Source organism: Mesoplodon bidens (genome assembly GCF_964165515.1).
Source record: "Mesoplodon bidens genome assembly, chromosome: 6".
Taxonomy (NCBI): domain Eukaryota; kingdom Metazoa; phylum Chordata; class Mammalia; order Artiodactyla; family Ziphiidae; genus Mesoplodon; species Mesoplodon bidens.
The window spans coordinates 4155888-4177232 of record NC_138162.1 but is presented as its reverse complement, the minus strand read 5'-3'; the positions used below and the strand labels follow the sequence as shown (position 1 = coordinate 4177232).

The 21345-nt window shown below is 47.7% G+C and overlaps 1 protein-coding gene across 1 annotated transcript in view; it reads right to left on the bottom strand.

Annotated features, from left to right (window-relative positions):
- DDX31 (DEAD-box helicase 31) overlaps positions 1 to 21345 on the bottom strand; it is a 71476-nt gene that overhangs the window by 15435 nt on the left and 34696 nt on the right. The window contains exons 15-19 of the mRNA XM_081236346.1: positions 21247 to 21297; positions 19565 to 19704; positions 14507 to 14588; positions 7837 to 7948; positions 1805 to 1973 (exon numbers count right to left, since the gene is read on the bottom strand). Of these exons, the coding sequence (XP_081092472.1) occupies positions 1805 to 1973; positions 7837 to 7948; positions 14507 to 14588; positions 19565 to 19704; positions 21247 to 21297 (554 nt within the window). The remainder of the gene's footprint in view (positions 1 to 1804; positions 1974 to 7836; positions 7949 to 14506; positions 14589 to 19564; positions 19705 to 21246; positions 21298 to 21345) is intronic.

Sequence of the window (21345 nt, the reverse complement as noted above, 5' to 3'; positions counted from 1 at the left end):
CAGTTACTATGTACAGATGTCAGCTACCCCAAACCCAAAGGCAGGAACCTAACTCTGGTGCACGGCAGTCCCAAATCTGGAGTGGAGCTGAGGCACCTTCTCCCTCTGGGAGGACCTGGCTCGAGCACAGGGGTCTCTGGCCACAGCCCTGCCCAGGACAGGTAGAGTGCGGCAGCAGGCAACACTCTGCACCTCAAAACGTCCTGGAAGAAACCAGAGCCGGACGTGTCTCAGTCTTGTCCGGGCATCGGAGAAGAGCGTGCGGGGAAATGCCTGCCTCACAGAACTACTGGAATGTTGCCCTATATGAGGGGGATTACTATAAGAAAAAAGACCAAGCATCTTAAAAATTCCAAAATGGGAATTAGAATTAGGCAACCTTTTATCCATTATAAAGAGGCTTCTAAGTGCCAAGTCCCTGGACAGATCCAGTTGGATGTTCTGGAATCTTAACTCACTGGCTCTCCAGCTCTCTATCCTAAGGTGTTTCATCTGGATGGCCCTTCATGGTTCAAAAGGCACAGTCACACGTATCACCTAATTCTGATTCTTGTGAAGTGGCTAAAAACGTGGATTTCCTTTTCCCTTTTGTAGCTGAAGAAAATGAGGCTCTGAGAAATTAAGCAAAGACATGGTCCAAAGCTCACAAGCTCACGTCAGGCTGGAGCTGGAACCGAAGGCCAAGCCCCCTAACTCCAACAGCCATCTCCCTGCACTGGGCGGGCTTCTCTCTCTGCCATTTCAACCAGAGAACCTGGGCCCTGATGAGGCTGATGACGTGACCGGCTCTTCTTGGTGAACATGCGAGACAGACACTGTGCTGGGTCACGTAGGAGAGTGTGGTACTGCCCACAGGTGCTCAGTGGCAGGGCAAGGATACACTGGCATTTGTAATTAGTAAGCAAAAACAATGATCTGCCCTAAATCCCCCATAAAAGCAGCTCCTGGTATCTAAGATACTCTAGTTCCCGCAAAGGGCTGGGGCTGGGACTAAAAGAACACCGTGTGTTTTTTTTTGGCTGCACCATGTGGTTTGCGGGATCTTAGTTCCCTGACCAGGGACTGAACCCAGGGCCATGGCAGTGAAAGGGCCGAGTCCTAACCACTGGACTGCCAGGAAATTCCCATGAATACCGTGTCTTTGAGGAGAGAAAGAAGACCTTTTACAACTACATTTCGTTGAGGGAAATCATCTCAGGACCTCTTGAAATTGTGAAGACGGACTTGGAGCCCAGTGCCCAACCTGCAGGGCAACACCTCTCACTCCGACTCTGGACAGTTCCTAACGTGTTTTTTTTTGGGGGGGGCGTGGGGAGCAGGGGGTGGAGGGAGAAGAGCCCACTGCACTTGCCCTACATGTGCTCAATGCTGGAGGTGCGTGTCAGCCAAGCCCCCATGCCCAGCCCGCCTACAGGAGCCCTACGGCCCCAGCAGAGTTTCATGGAACACACCACAGTCTTCCTTCAAGTCCCCGAAGCTTTCCAGGGTGGACCAGAGCACATCTGGAGCTCCGAGTGTGAAAAGCCCCAGAGTTACTCTATCTGTGGGCAGTCTTGCTGTTCCAATAATCCCCACAACTCTGGACCCAACAGGAGTTGGGTCAGGACCCATCACCGAAATTCTGCAAGTGCCTTAAAAGCATTCAGATTAGGTATTTTTCCAGCTGTTCCAAGCACTCATAATACTGAGAGAAGGGCAGATACTGGTGATCATTTACCACAAAAACCCAAGTTGGCACACAGCAGCCCCCCACACCATCTCATGGCTGCCAATCTGAACAGAGGACAAATTCATCCCACCTTACCTTTTCAGGTTTGCTTTCTTCTTCTTTGTGGCCAAGGCACTGAGATTTTTAGGGGCATCTCTTAGCCCAAAGCTCTTAGCCACATGCCCGAGGTGGAGTGATCGGATGTGGAAGATGTGCTTCAGCTCCCGGGGGTAGGTCGCGTAGGCCCGGATGAAGGACTGCAGGGCTGAAAGACAGTGAGAGGGTGGGAGGCGGTCAGGACAGGTCTCAGCTGCCCCGGCCTAAGGGCTGCCCTGCGCAGCTCACCCTGCCGGACCACGATGCACACACAACCAGGACAGCACAACAAACATCAACAACCTAAAGCCATACTTGTGTATTTTTTTTAATTTCTAAAAATAAGTTAAGTCTACCAGCCACAATGAATAAACCCAATAAAATTTCACACTTTACTGTGTAGCTTGTAATAAACCTAGAGGGGAGGGTCCTGTTTTCTTCTTCATTATAGTCTTGGGGTCTAGCACAGTACCTGGCACACAGCAGGTTTTTGTTGTATAAATGAATGAATGAGAGAATGAGTGAAGAAACTAAGACAGGATCAATGTATACCATTTCCTTATGAAAAATGAAATCATCAGACCTTTATATTGGGAAAATTTTTCCCTAATTGAATTATTATTTTTTCAAATAGTTAATACATGCAAATGTCACAAAATTTAAAAGGCTCACAAGGCTTTATTATGATTGCCCTTATGTTTATTATTACTATACATTATTGTTACTGTAAACACTGTCTCCGCCCGGAGTGCCACCTCCAGCTGCCCATCTGGAGGAATCACTGACATCAGTTCTCCATATACTCATGGGATTTTAAAACCGAATTCGTGTTAACGCATCCATAATCGATCGATACAGGGTTTCTTACCCTTTCAAAGAATGTGTAAAGAAGGAAACAAAAACAGAATTTTAAAGAGAAAGAAAATTATTTCTAAAATAGCCCACAAAACAGTTCATCTGTTGAGGATTGCCAGCGGTTTAGAGCTGTTCATCAGACAGTCTACCATGAAAGTTTCGGTCCTATTTTAAAGTTAAGAAAGAGGCCCCTGTTCTCAACCTGGCACTGGTCAGGGGCGGTTCCCAGGAGGGTGGCACTCTGGCTACCCCTTAATTGGGCACTCCTCTTTTAAAAAAATTATTTTTATGTTTATTTATTTATTTAATTTTTTGGCCACGCCACGCAGCACGTGGGATCTTAGTTCCCCGAGCAGGCATTGAACCTGTGCGCCTGCACTGGAAGCGCGGAGTCTTAACCACTGGACCACCAGGGAAGTCCCTGGGCACTCCTTTGAGGAATCATTTTCCTATACCTCGTTCCCCTTAAATGTCTCCCGATAACAGTGACAGTCAAGTGTCTGCCCTTTTCTCACTCCAACAGGACGGGCGGGGGGGGGAAACTCCTGGGACTGTTCCCCATCCCCATCCCCACTGACTTTACTTCCCCTGGAGCCCCGCCCTGCACTGCTTCTGACGGAAGCAGGCACTAAACACCAGCCTCTCTCGCCCTCGCTTGTTGAGCCACTGGACTGGCAAGTTTGCCCACAGCTTAAACGTAATATCCCAGCAGCACCTGGAGACGGGCGTTTATGAACAGTAATAAAAAGTGTCATTTTAGCAGATCAGCTCCTGGAAGGATCCTGGGAACCCATCAAAGCTCTATTTACCGAGCAAAGTGAACTCCTTTTCCCAATCGATGAGAAATAATAACCAAGGCAACTCCACTGTACCCCTCTCTTAAATCTGTGCTTACTCCCCTTTTTAATAACTGGGGACGAGGTTTTTCAAGGCAAATCTTTAACATTTCAAATGGTCCATGCTGTTTGGAGAGTTCCAACACATATTCAAGTCCTCAGAGGCAAAAGCTCTACAACTGTCATGACCCTGGAGACACCAGCCTCTTCTCCACCTCCCTCTCTTTCCCAACCCCCAACGTTTACTCTAGACAGAAAGAGCAGACTGGAACCACGCCACGCCTAAGCAAAGAGTCTGCACCTCTAAAATCTCATTTACCCCGATACTGGCCCAGGCCTCCTCACGCGTCTCACTCTTGAGCTTGAGCAGATGGGCAGATCAGAGAGGATTCCTCTTCTCTACACCAATCCTGAGAGCTGAGGCTGAAGAGCCCCTGTCCTGGGAGAGGTAGGTGTTCAACTAACAGCTTTACGGGGATAATGAGTTTGCCAAGAAATGGCAGAAGAGTTCTCTCCCTCGACAACTGGTCAGGCAGCATCTCTCACTGCCTGTTTGCACTAAGCCTCCTTGTCCTCAAGGCTCCTGTCTCGCTGGGGACAGCGACAGTTGGTCATCCTCACATACATGCACAGACTCCCAGGTTTGGCTAATTCAGAGAAGCAGGAACCTCAGATGGAGCGCAGCTGTCTGTAGGACCTTCCAAAGGGCAGGAAGTGGCCCTGCTGGCAGCACCAGGAACGTGTGGAAGGAAGAGGGCTGTGGGCCCCAGGCGAGCGGGAAGGCGAGAAGTCCTGAAAGGAGACATTTATTTGGGAAGACGGATGATGCTCTAGCCAATCAGAGCAGGCAGTGGCACGCCACCAAGTCCCATTTCAGAGCCAGAGGCTGACAGAATTGAGGGAAATCTATTTCAAAATACCTTCCAAGGACATTTTGTCCTTTTGAGCAATAAAACCAAATGTACTCTCGGACATCTGATCAGGAACAGCGGCATCTTGCAGATGAGGCTTTGGGTCAAGGAGGCAGAAAGGAGCAGAACTGCAGCCTGGAAGGTGCAGCTCATCCTCGCCCCTCCTGACCCCACCCCTGCCCGAGAAGAGCACGCGTCTGTACAGAGAAGGTGCGTTGCATGTTCCTACCAGGCACATCAACAGTGATGACCACCCAAAGAAAGGGTGAAAGGAGGCTACTTGCTCTAATTCTCCTAAAGACAAAGCATTTGGCCAAGGAGCCAACCTCCCTCCGATCACACTGAGGGGAGAGGGATGATTTCAGTAGTTTGCATTTTCTTGACTTCGAGAAGCATCCCTTCAGAGCCAGGCACAACCCCTACACGTGCAGCCCTTGCTCTCCAGGGAAGAGCGGCTCGAACCGCAGGGGAAGTGGCGCTGTGCAGGTAAAGGACTCCGCTTTCTGAAATTTTTGTTCAGGACTCTGGAGTTCAAACTTAGGTTACCACAATTTTTACCACCTGAAGCTCTAGCTACAAGATGCAAGACATGAGGGGAAAAAGGGGTAACTGCTTCTGGAAACTGACCACGATAAAGTTCAGGTCATTAGCAATGACTGGGTCAGAAAATGCAAAAGGAAAACAAATGCATACTTGGCCCAGTTTCCAACCAGGTTTCTGCCATGAAGGCAAAACCCAGCTGCTTCGTTAATTATTCATGAGGTGGGTTCTGAAATGGCATAAAGGGAAGCAAGTCAGTAGTGGGGAATTTGCATATGCAGACTGAAATGCAAAAGACAGTATCAACTCCTAGGGTGTGGCAGTTATGTGTATATTCCCCCCAAACCTCCAGAACTCAATCCTAAGTAAGAGGAGAGAGAAGAATAGGGGAGAACCTAATGTCTGCTGTGGGGTGACTGAGATCTTCTACAGGCAGTTTCCTTAAAAGATGATATATTTATTTCCTTCTTGGTACATAAACATTGGGGACTGGTCCCACTCCAACATCCTTTAAAAAGAAGGCAAGTAACCCTGTCTGTTTCTTGGTATAAAGTTCAATGGTAACGATAAGGAGAAAAAACACAAAATCGCATTCTCTAAGGACTATTTACTGTAATTTTTACTCTGATGACCCAGTCACATTGAAATAGTTGTAGGCTCGCTAGAATATCCAAATTACCTCTGACACTGACATCATAATGTTGGTGTTCTCTTCACTGTAACTCTGCTATTAACCCTGAAATCCTGCTGCAAACACTTGATTATGCATCATACCGAAAGCTGACGTTGGGGCTTCCCTGGTGGCGCAGTGGTTAGGAATCTGCCTGCCAATGCAGGAGACACGGGTTCAAGCCCTGGTCCGGGAAGATCCCACATGCCACGGGGCAACTAAGCCCGTGTGCGCCACAACTACTGAGCCTGAGCTCTAGAGCCCACGAGCCACAGCTACTGAAAACCGCGCGCCTAGAGCCCGTGCTCCACAACAAGAGAAGCCACCGCAATGAGAAGCCCGCGCACCGCAACGAAGAGTAGCCCCCGCTCACGGCAACTAGAGGAAGCTGCGCACAGCAACAAAGACCCAATGCAGCCATAAATAAATAAATAAATAAATAAATAAATTTGTTTATTTATTTATTTATTTATTTAAAAAAAAAAAAAAAGAAAGCTGACATTTCCTAACTTCCAACAAATGACCAAACTCTAAAGTTCCACTGAGACAAACATTCTATTCCTCTTGACAGAATGTGCCAGTACACCTTTAAAGGCAGGTTCTCAGGAGGAGCCTTAGGAGTTGCTGAATTCACTTTAGGGAAACGCTAGGACAGGGTATGATCAGAAACCAGACTGGAATACACACTAATTATTTATCAGCAGTTATGGGGCAATTACTGGGACTTCACCTCTCATCTTGGGTAGTTCTGATTAAGGACTGACTTTGTGATGTGCTAAGGTACGTAACAAGCACTTGCAAATACTCGCTGACTGACTTATTTCTGTCATCTGTTTCTGGATGGCCATAACTGCCCGGTGGCCAGTCTCCCAGCCTTCACCCTTGCCTGCAGAGTTTGTTCTCACTCAGTAGCAAGTGACCTTTTCAGACCTGTCAGACCACACCTCCGCCCCAAGCCCTGCAATGGTTCCCCTTCCACTCGTGGTAACCGGGTCCCCTGGATGGCCTCCACGCCCCTCCTCTGCCACCCCTCCCCTCCTTCCAGCCACACTGCTGTCCCGGAGTTCCCGTGCACTCTGACCCCCACGCCCCAACCCGCCTGGCTGCCCTCTGTCAGAGCCCTGGGGCGGTCCCTCTTGAGATTTCTGCTCAGGCAACAACCTGCAGGACGGGGCTTGCTCCGCCCTCCCCCCTTCAGCTCCCTCACGTGCTCTGTTCTCTCCACCGTTCTCATCACCTTTCCCTAGACTATCTAATTTATGCATAATTTACTTATTGTGTTTATTGCGTTCATCTTCTGCTCCCCCACTAGGATGTTCTAAAGGTGACAATTTTTGTCTGTTCTGATCCCTGGTGTAGCCCAAGCACCTGGAACGGCACCCAATTCAATAAATATCTGTTAAAGGAATTTTTTTTTTTTTTAAAGATTCAATTCATAAAAAGAAGAAAGGATTCTATAGTGTTCATCTATTGGTAAGCCAGCCTGGCATTCTTCTCAAAATAGTAGGTAACTATCAAAAAGAACTCTGGATCCCCCAACATGGGGGTAAGTCACTAGCCAAGACACACATGCTCCAGCATGAAAGACACGCAGCTGTTCTAAGCTCCCTTCTCCCGTGCTCTGTTCAGCGCTCAAAGTGAACTGTGGAGTCCACCCTTAATGCTTGGTGATCCTAGGGGCCAACTTATCCTATAAAGGCACTGAATATTAAATTAATACCTAACTCTTTTGTAAATTTCCCAGGAATTGGGTTCATGGCCTATGGCCCTTCCTCAGCACTGTTCTTTCTCATTTTTCTTTGTACTTTCAAATAGGAACTGCTTTGGTCTAATAATTCCAGCCCTTGCCTTCATCTCTAATTTCCATCTCTACAACTATTTCTACTGACATGTCATATCTCTTCCATCTGGTTTTCAAAGAAAGAGAAGAATGGATCCCTGAGATCGAGGTTGCTAGGTCAAAGCTCTAGTCCTGATGTAAGCCAAGGTAAAGCCTCATTTGTGCAAAACACGGGGAAGGATGAAATTAACATTTAATATCACTTTAAAGCCTTTCCGTGCCTGCTTCCAAACCCTGCAGAATTAGGGAGATTGAAGGCTTTTGCTGGTGAGCAAAGACGCCTGGTTGGCCTCTCAACCTGTCTGGGGGGCGTGCAGGTGGAGGTGGGGACGATGCCCTGCTGGGTTATCCATCCACAATCACCTAAGAGATCGACCAACCTTTCTTGGCCCCGGAGACCGTCCTCTCACTGGAGTGCACGTAATCTTCAAATACTGTCTGCAAGACCGTGGCTCGCTCTCGGATTTCCTGGGGGCCGACGGGGCGGGGTTTCTGGGAGGGTGACGGAAGGATTAAAGGAGAGACAGTCAGAGTCAGGAATAATGAAGCAGTTTATAACAGATTTAATAACAGTAAAATCACCCAGTAACCACAGAGGGACCAACAAGGGTAATCCTTTCAATATTACTAGGGAAAAAAAGGGAGCGAGACAGACGCTAAAGTCAAGCAAAGACGAGGATGGCTTGGTGAGGCAGCGGATCATGTCTCTCCTTTATTTACTTATTTACTTTTCTTCCTGGCCTCTTATGACTCACGTTCAAAATCAAAGTCTATTGGAGACACTTCGGAATTTTCCAAGTCCAATTCAGGCATTTAAAACGTCACCGGACACAAGCAGGTTTTAAAGGAATCTTGTATGGCCTGCTTAGGTCTTCAACCTCCTCCCCTGCCTTATACTCATCGGTGGCAGCCTGGCCATTCCTGTCTAAGAGCATCCCACAGTCACCTGACCACAGGTGAGGCTGCCCTTGAATCCTAGAGCATGCTTCCTCATTCCTAGGAGGTTCAGACTCTTGAGTGTTTCAGATTCACTCTTTCAGCCCAGACCTCTGTGCTGAGTTCCCAGGAACCCACTGAGGAGTGGGCTGCTCCAGCAAACCACATTCAAGAGGACGGCGTGGATCTTTGCAGCCAATTGTCCCTCTGTAAGAACTCACATCTGTCTGCATAAAAGACCTTACAGATGGAAAATATTAGGGAGATAAAAACTTTTCTTTTCAGCCTTTAGCAACCCCAGAGAAAAGATTTCCTTTCTTTATATCCCCCTAAAAACAAGTGGCTTTTGTTTCCTGTATCTTAACACGAATGCTTTCTATTCAACGTGAAACCAAGATCCAAAAGAACCCGATCTGGCTAATGTGCCTCCCCGAAGATGTTGATTCTTTGGATGGTGCTAATTAAGCTCTACCCACACTCACCCCCCAGTGTGGGTCTCACCAGCGGGAGACCCAGCTCATGATCCTTTTAACTCCTGTAGAGGACAGGGTGCGAGCCCCTGGGTCTGGCTGATCGACCCTAACCCCCTCACCCCGGTCTTTTTCACATTTAAAGCTGCCGCAGAAAGAATAAAGGGAGGAGAAGAAAAAGCCTCCTTCTTCGGAGAGACATTCGTCTCTGTGTTAATAGAGACTTAACAACCTGAAAACGTTTTTAGTTTAGTCAAATCATTCCTGCTACCTGTTTGGTTGATGACAGTCTATCTGATTTCACGGTACATGGTCCCCCTAAGGGTTTTATCCACTCAAATGTCAAGAGAAAAGTCACTCAGGAGCTGTATTACGAAAGTGGACATTTGCTGTTGTCATTAACAAGGATTTTTTTTTTTTACCCTCTTAACTGATGTGAAATGCAAACTTTTCTTTTTGCTGCCCTCTTTTCGTTAAGCCACCTCAGCAGCGAAACTGTCACCTTCCTTGCGTTTTTTTTTTTTAATATGAATGTGAAATTAGCAAGGATGCCCTTTCCCCTGGCGGACAGAATCCTCTGTTATTAAAAAGTAAAGCACTTTAATAATGAAAACTTTTTCCTCTTTTTCCTGTGTTTTAACTGTTTAAAATTAATGAGAAGGGCAGAATGGTTGTCAAAGCGATATTGAAAGCCGGGCAGCCAGGACCGAATAAGCACAAAAATCCCTCTAGAGTGTTAAATAAACAGAGCTGCAGCTCTCTCGAATCCCTGTGTTGGTTATTGTATACATTCTGTAACAGCTCTCAGAATAGATCTGAGAGCCAGGGAGGCAGAGAGGTTTCAGAATTCCAATAAAGGCCTCAAATTAAAGACAGCCTGGTGCGAATTCCAGGAGAAAATTAAAGAGACCTCAAGCTTAAGTGACAGGTGACTTGCTTCTGTGTCACAACTGTCAGGGGATTTAGTGATAATATGGCAATATATTACAAAGGGCTTTTCTTATTTCCCCCTTTAGGTTTCAAAATGAGGTATCTTTTCTTCCCAACCAAAAAAAAAAAAAATTACATATACACATACATACAATGTGAGTGTGTATACTCACAGTGAAATACGTAGAAAAAACACGATAAAACTAGGTTCACATGTTTGAAATGATGAGGTCACTTTAGTAGAATATAAGAAAAAGTTAATGGCAGAAAACATAATATACTTAGGAGAAAGCAGGTCTTACCCCGCCACTTCCAGAAATACTTTATTTTAAAATTGCCCCTCTTGAGAATGAGTATTTTTCAGCTGTCTTCTTGGGAGGACAGTCTGAATTTAAACTGAAGACACAGGGAGCAAAGTCATGCAGCGCTGGCTCAGCCCCAGACAGGTAAATGCTCCCATAATGAGAGGGGGTCAGACCCCGGAGGGCACATCCCGCAGGACCGGGTGGGGCTCTCCCACTCTCAAAGATGCAGACTTAGTCCTGCTTCATGAAGCAACTTGCAACTAGCAGACTGTGGGTCGTCTAGAAAAATAACATCTCCAAAGGCCTAGATGCACTCAATATCCTTTTTCTGTAAAGACCCCACTGATCTTGGAGAAAAGAGACAATCCACAAAAACTAGTCTAGGGGCTTGTGATCTTATTTTAATCTCTCACCATGCCAGTGAGCTTTTTGTTAGGATGAGTTTACAGGCGTATTTCATAGGGCAAAAAAACTTTTAGGAAAATCATGTTTGGGTTTGTGTTTACGCTGTGAAGATGAAAATTCACGCCTATCAAGAGGCAACAGATGAGTCTAAGACAGCTGGGCTGGATTATTTTTGTTGTACAAAGTTTTAGGTGGTAGCAGGTGGGCGGGGTGGCGGGGGGTGGTTATTTGAAGCATGTGTCTTGAAATCGCCAACTTCTAAGGCATTTTTAAACTAAATGGAAGGATTTTGTTTTAATCATTTTATTGCCAAGCTGAGTTTTACCCCCACGGTCCCTAGAACCTTCTGAGCGCTTCCCAGTCAAGTTGAAAGATCAAATTTATTCTCTTTGTAGGTGGCTGAACATTCGCGCACCCAGACGTAGCTATATATATTTTATATACCTAAATATGAAATATACATTTTACAGATGCTTCACTCGCTTGCGTCCTGTTCACAGAAGCCCCAAAATGTATACGCCAAAGGACATTTACAATGGCCTTCAACCAAGCTGGGTGAAGACGGGCATTATGATGAGGTGTCTGGCTCGGTGTGGAGAAGGCCCAGCTACTGAGCCCACATTCATCTGTCCGGCACCAGCCTGTGTGCCAGAGAGAACTGCCCACATTGAGGATACCAATTAAGACATACTGTATTTTAAACAGAATTAAGGGACTTCTCTGGTGGCGCAGTGGTTAAGAAGCCGCCTGTCAATGCAGGGGACACGAGTTCGAGCTCTGGTCCGGGAAGACCCCACATGCCACAGAGCAACTAAGTCCACGTGCCACAGCTACTGAGTCTGCACTCTAGAGCCCGCGAGCCACAACTACCAAGCCCACGTGTCACAACTACTGAAGCCCGCACGCCTAGAGCCCGTGCTCTGCAATAAGAGAAGCCACCGCAATGAGAAGCCCGCAAACTGCAACAAAGAGTAGCCCCACTTGTCGCAACTAGAGAAAGCCCGTGCGCAACTAAGACCCAACGCAGCCAAAAATAAATAAATAAATAAAATTTTTAAAAAAGACAAAAAAACCTGTAGAAGAACACCCAGAATTAAAAGTTGTAGCCAGCATTTACTTGATTCTCTTTACTATTCACATGAGGCATGCACATAATATACTCTTGCAGGCTGTTTATCTGAGATAATTAGTAATGAAGTCAATTTAGTTTCATTTTTCTTTGTCCTCTGACTTAAAGGTAAATTTGGTCAAACAGGTGGTGTTTATGGACGTGACATCTAGAACCTGGCATGATTACTTGAGTTTTCTAAGTTAACCGGTTATTTTGGTGTCAGTGAAAGCCCAACCTTGATTAGCACTTTTTCTTTTTAAAACCAAAGACCACCAGACCTTAAAAATATCAAAACATCCTGTCCATCTGAGCAGCAACTCAGGGCTGAGGTGAGCTCACATGGCCCAGAGTGTGCAGAGCATGCTGGGCCTCATTTTATTTAAACCTCACCGCAACCCTCCAGGGTGGGTACTCGCGCTGTCCTCATTCTCCATATGGGAAAACTGAGGCTGGGGAGGAGGAGATAGTCTGCTCAAGGCTGCAGAACGACTGGCTATAAAGCAAGGACTCGAACCCAGGTCTGTCCGACTCTGGGCCCCAGCTCTCACCCACAATCTTATGAAGGCTCCTCAAGCCCCAGCCAGTCTTCAAGGCTGGCCTCAGGCCACAGAAAAGGCTTAAGGAGAGGAACCGGGGCTGCCAGGCCACAGAAGGGCGGATGTTAACAGAATGGCTGTGGCTTGTTCCCCGAAAGAGCAGGGGGAACGTTCTCTTGCTCTGGGGAAGCGTCCTGCCGGAGGGGCCCTGCACCCGTCCACAGCTTCCCCAGAGACGCGCAGGGGCACACGACCATCGGTGCCCGGGAGAGAACTGGGCTGTGTTCAGGGGGTAAATGCTGACCCTAAAGCCGGTCCTGGAAACAGTGTAAGACTAGATTATTCAAACCTTTACCATCTCATTTTGTAATTTTGTGGCTTGCTCTTATTTCTGGAGAGCAGGCAGATGCCAATTTTCCGCTTAGTGTGAAACAGCAAAAAAAGGCGCTGGGCTTCATGTCAATGAGTCTGGACTTTAATTCCACATCTGCTACTAACTGATGTAACAAAATAATAATAGTAGTAATAATGAATACCCTTTGGTACCTGTGTTGGGACTTGCATGTTATTTCCTACTCAACCTTCCAATCTCCTTCTGAGAATACTAATATTATCTCAATTGTACACATGAAGAAATGTACTCATGAACCTTTGGAAGGTCCAGTACTGGCTCAAAGCCACACAGCTGGTGAGATGAGGAACTGGGCCCTGAGGCCATGCTCCTGACCACTCTGCTGCTACATGCCGCCCAAGTGCCCCTGCTTATCCCACGTAGCTGTCCCGGGGCTATAATTAAATAGCTGTGGGAACATTTGAAAAAAAAAAACCCAGAAAACAACCGCCCCCCATCCCACGTTTCCACCCGCCCCCCCGCCAACTAGAATTTGCAATAGTTTCCAAAGGACAGAGAAGTGTGCCGAGACCAATGAGTGTCTCATTTCTGGTCAGTTCCCTTGACAACAGACTATCGATAATATGGGATGGTCCAAAGTCCCGTGTGCCCTGGTTGTTCTATGATGAAATATCACTTAAAATAACGTGTTGATCAATTGAGTCCTTAATTGCTTTCTTGTTCACGGGGATCTTTGCTGTGGTACCGTTTACTGACCTAATTTCACCTTTATGAAAATGGCTAACGTTACCCAATTTAACAAGCACTTTAGTTCCAATTTCCTGGCTTAACTAATACTAACAGAGGCTTATTGGTACATGGTGAAGCACAGGTGCTTTGAAGTGAGATGGCCTGCTTTCACACCAGGAGAATCAATGGTTATTGTGCCCTCGTGAATGTTCCTTCAGCTCTCTAAGCCTCGGTTTTCTCATCTATAAAGTGGGACAGTAACATCTGCCTCATAGGGCTGCTGAGAGGATGGAACGGGACCAAGCGTGTAAAGAGCTTAGCACAGTCCCAAGTCTGGAACACACGCTGCGGTAACAGACACTTGATTATTTCCTCTCCTTTTCTTAGATACATTTCCGGAGGTACTCTCTGGAACAGAACTTAAGTCGGGGTCAGCCAGATGGAGTCCTTGCCTCAGGGAGAATATTGATCCAAATAAAGACACATACTAATGCATAAAAGAAACTCTTAAACTTGATCTATTTGGCTCTGACTTTCCAGTCTATCCTCAGGCATCAGAAAAGAAATGTAAAATATCCAAATAATTAAAATTTCATGGACGAAATTACACACAGCAACACACTGACAAGTACACGTGAGACACTGAGTAACGCGGCCGAGTGGGGGGCGGAGGCGGGGCAGTGATTCCGAGCAGGGGGGAAGCCTCGGAAAAGGAGCAGGAGAGGCTGTCCCGGGCTGTCTGCAACTGCTCAGGATCTCCATATGGAACTGCGCGGATAATAAAAATGTTTCTTCTTAATGATCTCGACTTCACTCTTCCTCTGTGTATAGCGAACGTTAAAAAATGGATGAACTAAGTGTGTCCAAACAGAGATTCCGAGCTATTTATTTTTTCCATGCTGTCCCGGGTGGACGGGTCTAGCCAGGCGTCCTTGTTGATAATCTGGAGGGGGACCACCAGGGCTGAGTGTGTAACGCTGCCTCCAGACTCATTCTGGCCCGGGATGAGCCCTCCTTTCTGGGGAGCTTGCTGCCGCCTGGCAGACGCGCAGGATGGACTGGAGCCCATTAACTGGATGAGCCCAGCAAACATGTCCAGGAGCAAAGGCAGAAAAAACACCATCAAGATGAGGCCTCACCTAATGTTCATGGTCCTTAAAATACACGTTTTACTTGACAGAGGCAGTAACTGCCCCATACTCAGAATCACTGCTTCCCCAAATCAGGAAATGCGTCACGTCTGTTAGCAGCAAGCACGATAAATAATAAAACTCACCTGGCTTCCCCATCGTCTCCCTTTAAAACAATCATCCCGTGTCAGAACAGACAAAATATCTTCCACCTTTATCTCAGAAACACTGTAAAAGGAAGGGCATATCGAGGTAAACCTTTTGTTCTTTCAAAAACATTTGGAATCTTGATGCATAAAACTGGCCTCTCCTCAGGCTAACTGGATATAAAGGAGAAGCAACACTTGGTCAGGGAAAGGGAATGTTTTCCTAAACCTTTAGGAATTTGGAAGGAAGGGGCCCTCTATGATATTAAAGGGACAGACAGGGTAATATCCCCAACAATTTCTTTCCTGCCTGATACATTTACAAAGGCTACATTTAGAATTTCCTCTATAGGGATCATGTCATTATTTCTTAGTAAATCTGGAACACTAAATAAATAGGCCTGCTTATAGATAGATGACCGTGACTTGAGTAGAAGACAAACTAAAAAAACATTTCCAACAGTCCCTTTAGTTTCATACTTAGAGGAAGGAGGTGGCTGAAGACCCTTAACTGTGGGGCGTAACCAAACACCTGAGTGAAGGTAAACAGGTGACCAACGCCCATAGCCCATCCTGGCACCAGAACTCTCTCCTAATCTACCCTGAGGGATCTTTGCTGCTCTAGTCTCTTAATTATTCAGGGGTGAGGACCAAATGATCTCTGGTGAATCTACAGCTACATGCGAATGGCTGAAACCAGAACTCAGGCTTCCCTTGTGAACAGAAGCCGTCAGCAGCCAGAATAAGACACTCCAAGCTGCCTGGCAGGGGAGTCTGGACAGCCCACTGTCCCCCACGGTTCTGGAAGGCCCCAGCCTTTGCCCCAGGAAGGGCACGTGGCAGAGTCCTGTGTTAGAGGCAAGGAGGGAAAAGACTCCCCAGGGAGAGAGGAAGAGGGAGGGAGGAGCTCTGGGGGAGAAAAACAGATCATAAAAAGATAAATGATTTTCTTGTATGTTGTTGTTTTTTTTTCCTAAATGTAACAGCAAATTAAAACATGAATGGCAGCCTCTTCTGTGGGAGAAGACAAAGGTGACTTTCCCCCAAAGGTGACTCTGACAAAGCTATGAATGAACATGTCACGTCTCTGACATGATCTGCCTGAGCTGTGTCACCGCTTCCCCATACACCCCCAGCCCTCACCGTTCTTTCTTCGCTGCCAGCTCACAGCCACGTAGATTCGGAAAATATTTTTACAGAGTCAACCAGAGAATGCGGAGTACATACCAAGAGTGTAGGAGGTGTGGCGGGGGGGGGGGCGGGAAATGTTCGTGGTTTCCTGGAAAATCTGTTTTTCATATGGGAGAGAAATGTTACGGCTACTGAAGTTGCATCTCATTTATGCCTGGAAAGCTGAAGGAAGGTAAAAATCAGAGCCCAGCCCTGCCTTTTCCTTTTTATAGCTGACCTGCCTCTATTCATCACTTTTTTTCTTGAGGAAAAAAAAAAAAAAAAAAAGAAGAAATACAAAAGTAAAAGCAACATAAGAACTTGGGGTCAGATCTTGAAGTGGGCAGAAAGAAAATAGGTATAATGGCATTCGCAGCCAGGGATACAAAGAACTAAATATGCCACAGAAAGGCAGAGTTTTCTCAAATGTTGACCTTCAGCCAGGGCACGGCTCGTATGCTGTATGTGTCCATATGACAATGTTGGGGGACCATCTACCCTAAGTGAACAGGAGATGGGACTGAACTGGAGTGATTTACAGTTTAAAAGGGCCTTTTCCTCCTAGTCTAAGAAATCACTGCTTCTGAGGAACAAAGCACATCTACTCTGCTTATTTATGGTTCTATCAACAAACCTGAATCATCCCACCTCACTATGAAGAGAGACAGCTAAATAAATTCAAGGAACTAACTGTCTTATGCCTGATCTAAGAAATAACACATTTCGAGGAAGCATTTACATTTTAATAAACCAATGATGACCTTCATTAGAAACACGTTTAAAGGAGAAGTGGGAGAAAGTGATGAAGTTGGCAAATACCAAGAAGTCAGAAGGCTGCAGAGACAAAGTTCTGAGCATTCAGACAGAGGCGAAGCGGCCCGGGGCACCTGTCTCTTGCCCTGCTAAATTACACTGTCAGGGTAAATTCCACGCGCTGGGGGCATGGGGGGCGGGCGGCGATGGCCCTTGCTGCTGAGAGCCTCCGCCTGCCTTCCTGAATCTTCTCTGTAATTCATCAGCCGTCCCAGCAGCCCGCCGCCTGGCTCTCAGGTTCTTAGGCACCAAACAGGCACACACGTCTTCCTCCTTTTTTTTGATATTTAGACGTGTACCTTTTGTATTCCAAGAATCTTCAAGTCTGTCTCTTTCCGTGGCATACTTTGTAATTAGTTCTTATTAGATTTAGGTTTTTGTATTAAGTCAAAGAAACAGTTTATATATAGATCCCCAACATACAGCCCTTCCTCAAACGGAAATCAGCAAGTGTAACGCACGGCAGTAGCGTAGCGACAGATGTGATCATTACTCGGGTTGACTACGTCTCACCGGTGAAGCAGCCGGTGGTTCAGGACCAGGCACTTCAATAGGTGAATTTTCAGGGCAGAAGCCAGTGAGCTGGACTCCTACAGAACTCTCTGCCCCTTAAATGAATGTTCTTACACCCCTGTAAGAACATCCTTATGGCACAGAAGACCCAAATCTCTCCCTCGCGGTATTTCCCAGTCTTCGTCCTTGTGAACTTCCTCCCCGAGTCTCTGGCAGCACTGAGTTCTCTCCTGAATGTGAACCTTATGCTGAACTTCCCATGAATGCTACAGGCTCTTTTTCCAGAAAAGATCATCAAAAGGGAGGACTGTCTTTTTAAAAATAAATAAATGTATTTATTTATTTATTTTTGGTTGCATTGGGTTTTCGCTGCTGCGCACGGGCTTTCTCTAGCTGTGGCGAGAGGGAGCTACTCTTCGTTGCGGTGCGCGGGCTTCTCGCCACGGTGGCTTCTCGTTGCGGAGCACGGGCTCTAGGCGCACGGGTTCAGCAGTTGCGGCGCGTGGGCTCAGTCGTTGTGGCTCGCGGGCTCTAGAGCTTAGGCTCAGTAGTTGTGGTACACGGGCTTAGTTGCTCCACAGCATGTGGGATCCTCCCGGACCAGGGCTCAAACCCATGTCCCCTGCATTGGCAGGCGGATTCTTAACCACTGTGCCACCAGGGAAGTCCCAAGGGCTGTCCTTTTTATACCTTTAAAATATACCCAGCTCACCAATGATTCATGTTGGTGCTAATTATTATTTTCCCTTTTTCAATTTCAGGCCTACATTTGAACCTTCCATAGCAATCAACCGGAAGGCGTTTATTCGAGAACAATGACGAGAGGGAGAGAGGCAGAGGCATCTATGCTGACGACTCTGTGCTGGACCATCACCCTTTGACTGCGCAACTGTCTGCAGCCATTTCTCCAAGGAGATCACATCGCAGTGAAGGAGCACAGGAGGCCAACCAGAGAGAGCTGCTGACGGGGAGGAATGGGAGAACGTGAACCTGTGGGTCTAGAACGGGAGGAGGGGGCCGTGGAGGCAGAGGCGGCTGCCAAGGCGCAGCGAGTCCCTCCTCTGTGGGACAACACACCTCTGAGAATACCTTCCACACGTACATGAATCGCCGGGACAGAGGGAAAAAGCTACGGCGCTGGGACGGGTTTTCATTTCGACCCCCCTGTATTTCTGGAGTGTAACTGCCTGATCGGGTGCCGCCTAGACTTGGAAAGGGCCACAGAGAGAAGTCTGATGCGGCCTCCAGCCCCCGGGAACTCAGAATCCAGCTGGAGATGGAGCTCCTGGTGAAACGTGACTGACTGATCTGAGATTTTCTCTCACAAGTAAGAGAAGAGATGCACGTCTTCCTGAAACAAAAACCACTCCTTCAACTGACAAGCTGTATCAAGATGAGAGAATTACGTAAGAGGAAAACCCACACCATCTTCAAAATTTTGCCCTCTTGAATTCATCGGGAGCGGGTCCTCACCTCCCCCAACACTGATGGGTGTGAAGCACATTTTCTGAGAAAGCTTCATTCCACGAACGGTCACACCAGCAATCTCGAAAGAGTGTTGAGAGTGTTGACGTCTGACTGGGGACAGGGGAAGTCACCGAGTGGCTTCTGAGCAGCTGGGCCACTCCTGTGCCCGGCGTGTACCGTGTCGCCACCTTGGGCATCACACGGCTCTTCCTGTGCCTCCAAAAACATTCTATGCATCACTGTGCTTTCTCTGAGCAGAAGAAATTCGTGAAAGCAGATCAGTGTGAAAAACCGCATGCCTTTAGAAGCCCGTTTTTAGAGCCTGTTACTTTAGATTTTATGGAAAACATGACTAAACAAACTCATTTCCGTGGCCCAGGTGGATGCTTTCTGCTTTCATCACAATCACCCCTGGCCAGCTCGAGCCGCTGTCCTCTGTCTTTGCTTTCTTTGTCTTTCCTCGGGGAGATCGGGGTTCGATGGAAGCCCCTGGCAAAGGTTCCATGCTGCTGAGCCCTGTGGAGTCCCCGACCCAGGGCTGGAACTGGGGGCTTGATGCTGGGGGATGTGAGAGGCTGCCATCTGACTGGGTGCATACGAGACAGCAGCTGGACAGCCTTGGCCACAAACATGTGGTACATAATTCACCTGCCCCTAATGGATTCTTCCCTCGTGTTCCTTTCCTGGGGGAGGGGGAGTTGTGTAAAGAATCAAAAGCATTCTTTCTTTCCAACTTTAAAGGTCCTAAGCATTAATTAACTGCAAGAAACAAAAATGGTGACTAAGGGAGATCTTTGAGAAGCTGGCTGGGCGGGTGGCGCACACTGATTTTGCAGCAGGAGTAACGCAACACAGACCTCTACCTGAAAGAAAGAGCGCAACAGATCGTTCTACGCCTTGGAATGGCAACGCAATGAAAACTGTCATGTGCTGATGGCGTTAAGGGTTTTAGTCTTTGCCACTGGCTATTCTGGGACTCACTTAGGGATCACAAGGGTTAATGGCTCCTCGTCAGCTTACAAGGCCCATCCACTGTAAGAAGCGACAGAAAATTAATTAGGTGAGATCAGCCGAAACCCCGTGTTTCTGACTCACTTGATTTTGTGAGAAGCCAACGAGTTGACATATTCTGCCTCCGAAGGAGCCAAAATGAGCAGGCTGCTCCCATGGCAGCCAATCCGGGCGGTTCTCCCAATCCGGTGGATGTATTCAGCAGGTGAAGACGGAGCGTTGTACTAAAAAGGGTAACAAAAATGAAGGCATTCACAGATCAAGGGACTGCCATTAATTGGAAGTGCAATACCCCTCACCTGCCTCCAGGTATCCCAAGAATGAAATCCTGGTGCTATGGTTACCCTACCACAGTCACAAGGAGAAGTCACTCAACCCTGAAACTCCTGGCTTCATTGGAAATAACAAGGCTCCGACACGCCAACGGGAACAGTGGCCAAGTTTCAGATAAACGAGACGTCTTCTCGTCCCGGTATCTCCTATTTAATTTCACTTCTCCACAGGTCTCTTCATTTTCCTATTTGCATCTTTTCACTGAGGTGACTGGGCAAGGTGAGAATGCGGGCAGGTGGGCGCAAACTTGCGCAGGATGGCCGCACGACCTTGGCCTACCTCCCCAGTAGACAGAGCAGTGGGGCTGGGGCCACGCAAGACGCTGCACAGGGTACAGGGAATCAGGTCTCCACCGCCTCGCTGCAGGCCACCCAGCCCCAGCGGAGCGGAGCTGCAGGCCAGCTGAGAGGCAGGCTCCCCTTTCCTGCAGGGAAACGCCTCCGCTCCCACGGACAGCGTTCCTGACCCGGCAGAAGGGCCAACGCTCTAACTCAGCGAACGGACGCTCTCTATGGCAATAACGTCGTCGTCGTTAACACCCGTTGTCCCCGTACTCATTCTGCCCTTTTCTTCTTTGCTGCTCCACGAATCAAAGACCAGAGGGCCAAGAATACGATGGGAGGCCAGGCATATTCAACCGATCAACACCCACCATTGTAAGGCGGCTCTCAATGATCAATTATATGTGTCTGGCCTCCTGCACGTTAAAATCATCCTCGCCTTCCTATTTCAAATCTGCTCCACGGACAGCAGGAGAGAAGACACAATGCCTCTAGTCGCAAAGTCATCATGTGCCGTGAGCAGAGATTTCCTAGCTAGTGACAGGCATGCAATTCCACTAAAGTGTGGATAAGCCATGACTCACGTAAACAGGGCCCATGTCCCCTGGCCCCTGTACAGAAGGGCTTACAAATACCAACTCTGCAGACTAAGGGAAAGAAAAGACACAACTAACACCACTAGACTAGTGCTAACATCTCTACCCTCTGGCAAGGCACCTAAGGCTAGAGGTACGTGTGAGGTGCTGTCAGGGCCTTAACTGCCCCCTGCAGGCCAATGTGCATGGACACAGCGCTCAGGACAGCTGAGCCATCGCCTTCTGGACACGGTGAGGCCTCCCAGGGGCCCAGGTAATTCCTGTTATTTTCAGATTGCGGAAAACTCTGTGTGTGACACGCATTCGTCTGCGAGCAGGGGAGCCTGCCCCTCCCTCCCACGGCTGTACAGTCTGCAGGCTGTGCTGCAGTGGTCAGGGGCACCGGGTTAAGGAAAGACGTCAGGAGAACTGTGCAGGTCGGGCTGGTTGCTGCCTGGTGACCAGGGCAGCACCCAAGAAGAGGGTGATAATAATTATTCTACGTAAAGCCAATGCACCGACTCATGACCACACATCCTGCCCTCAAGCTCGCACCTTAACGACTTAAATACATTACCTGGACAATCCACGTGACTTGAGGGAGATCTAAGCCCCGAGCCGCAACATCCTTCAAAACAGAAAAGAATATGGCTTAGGACAGACTTTCTCAACCTTT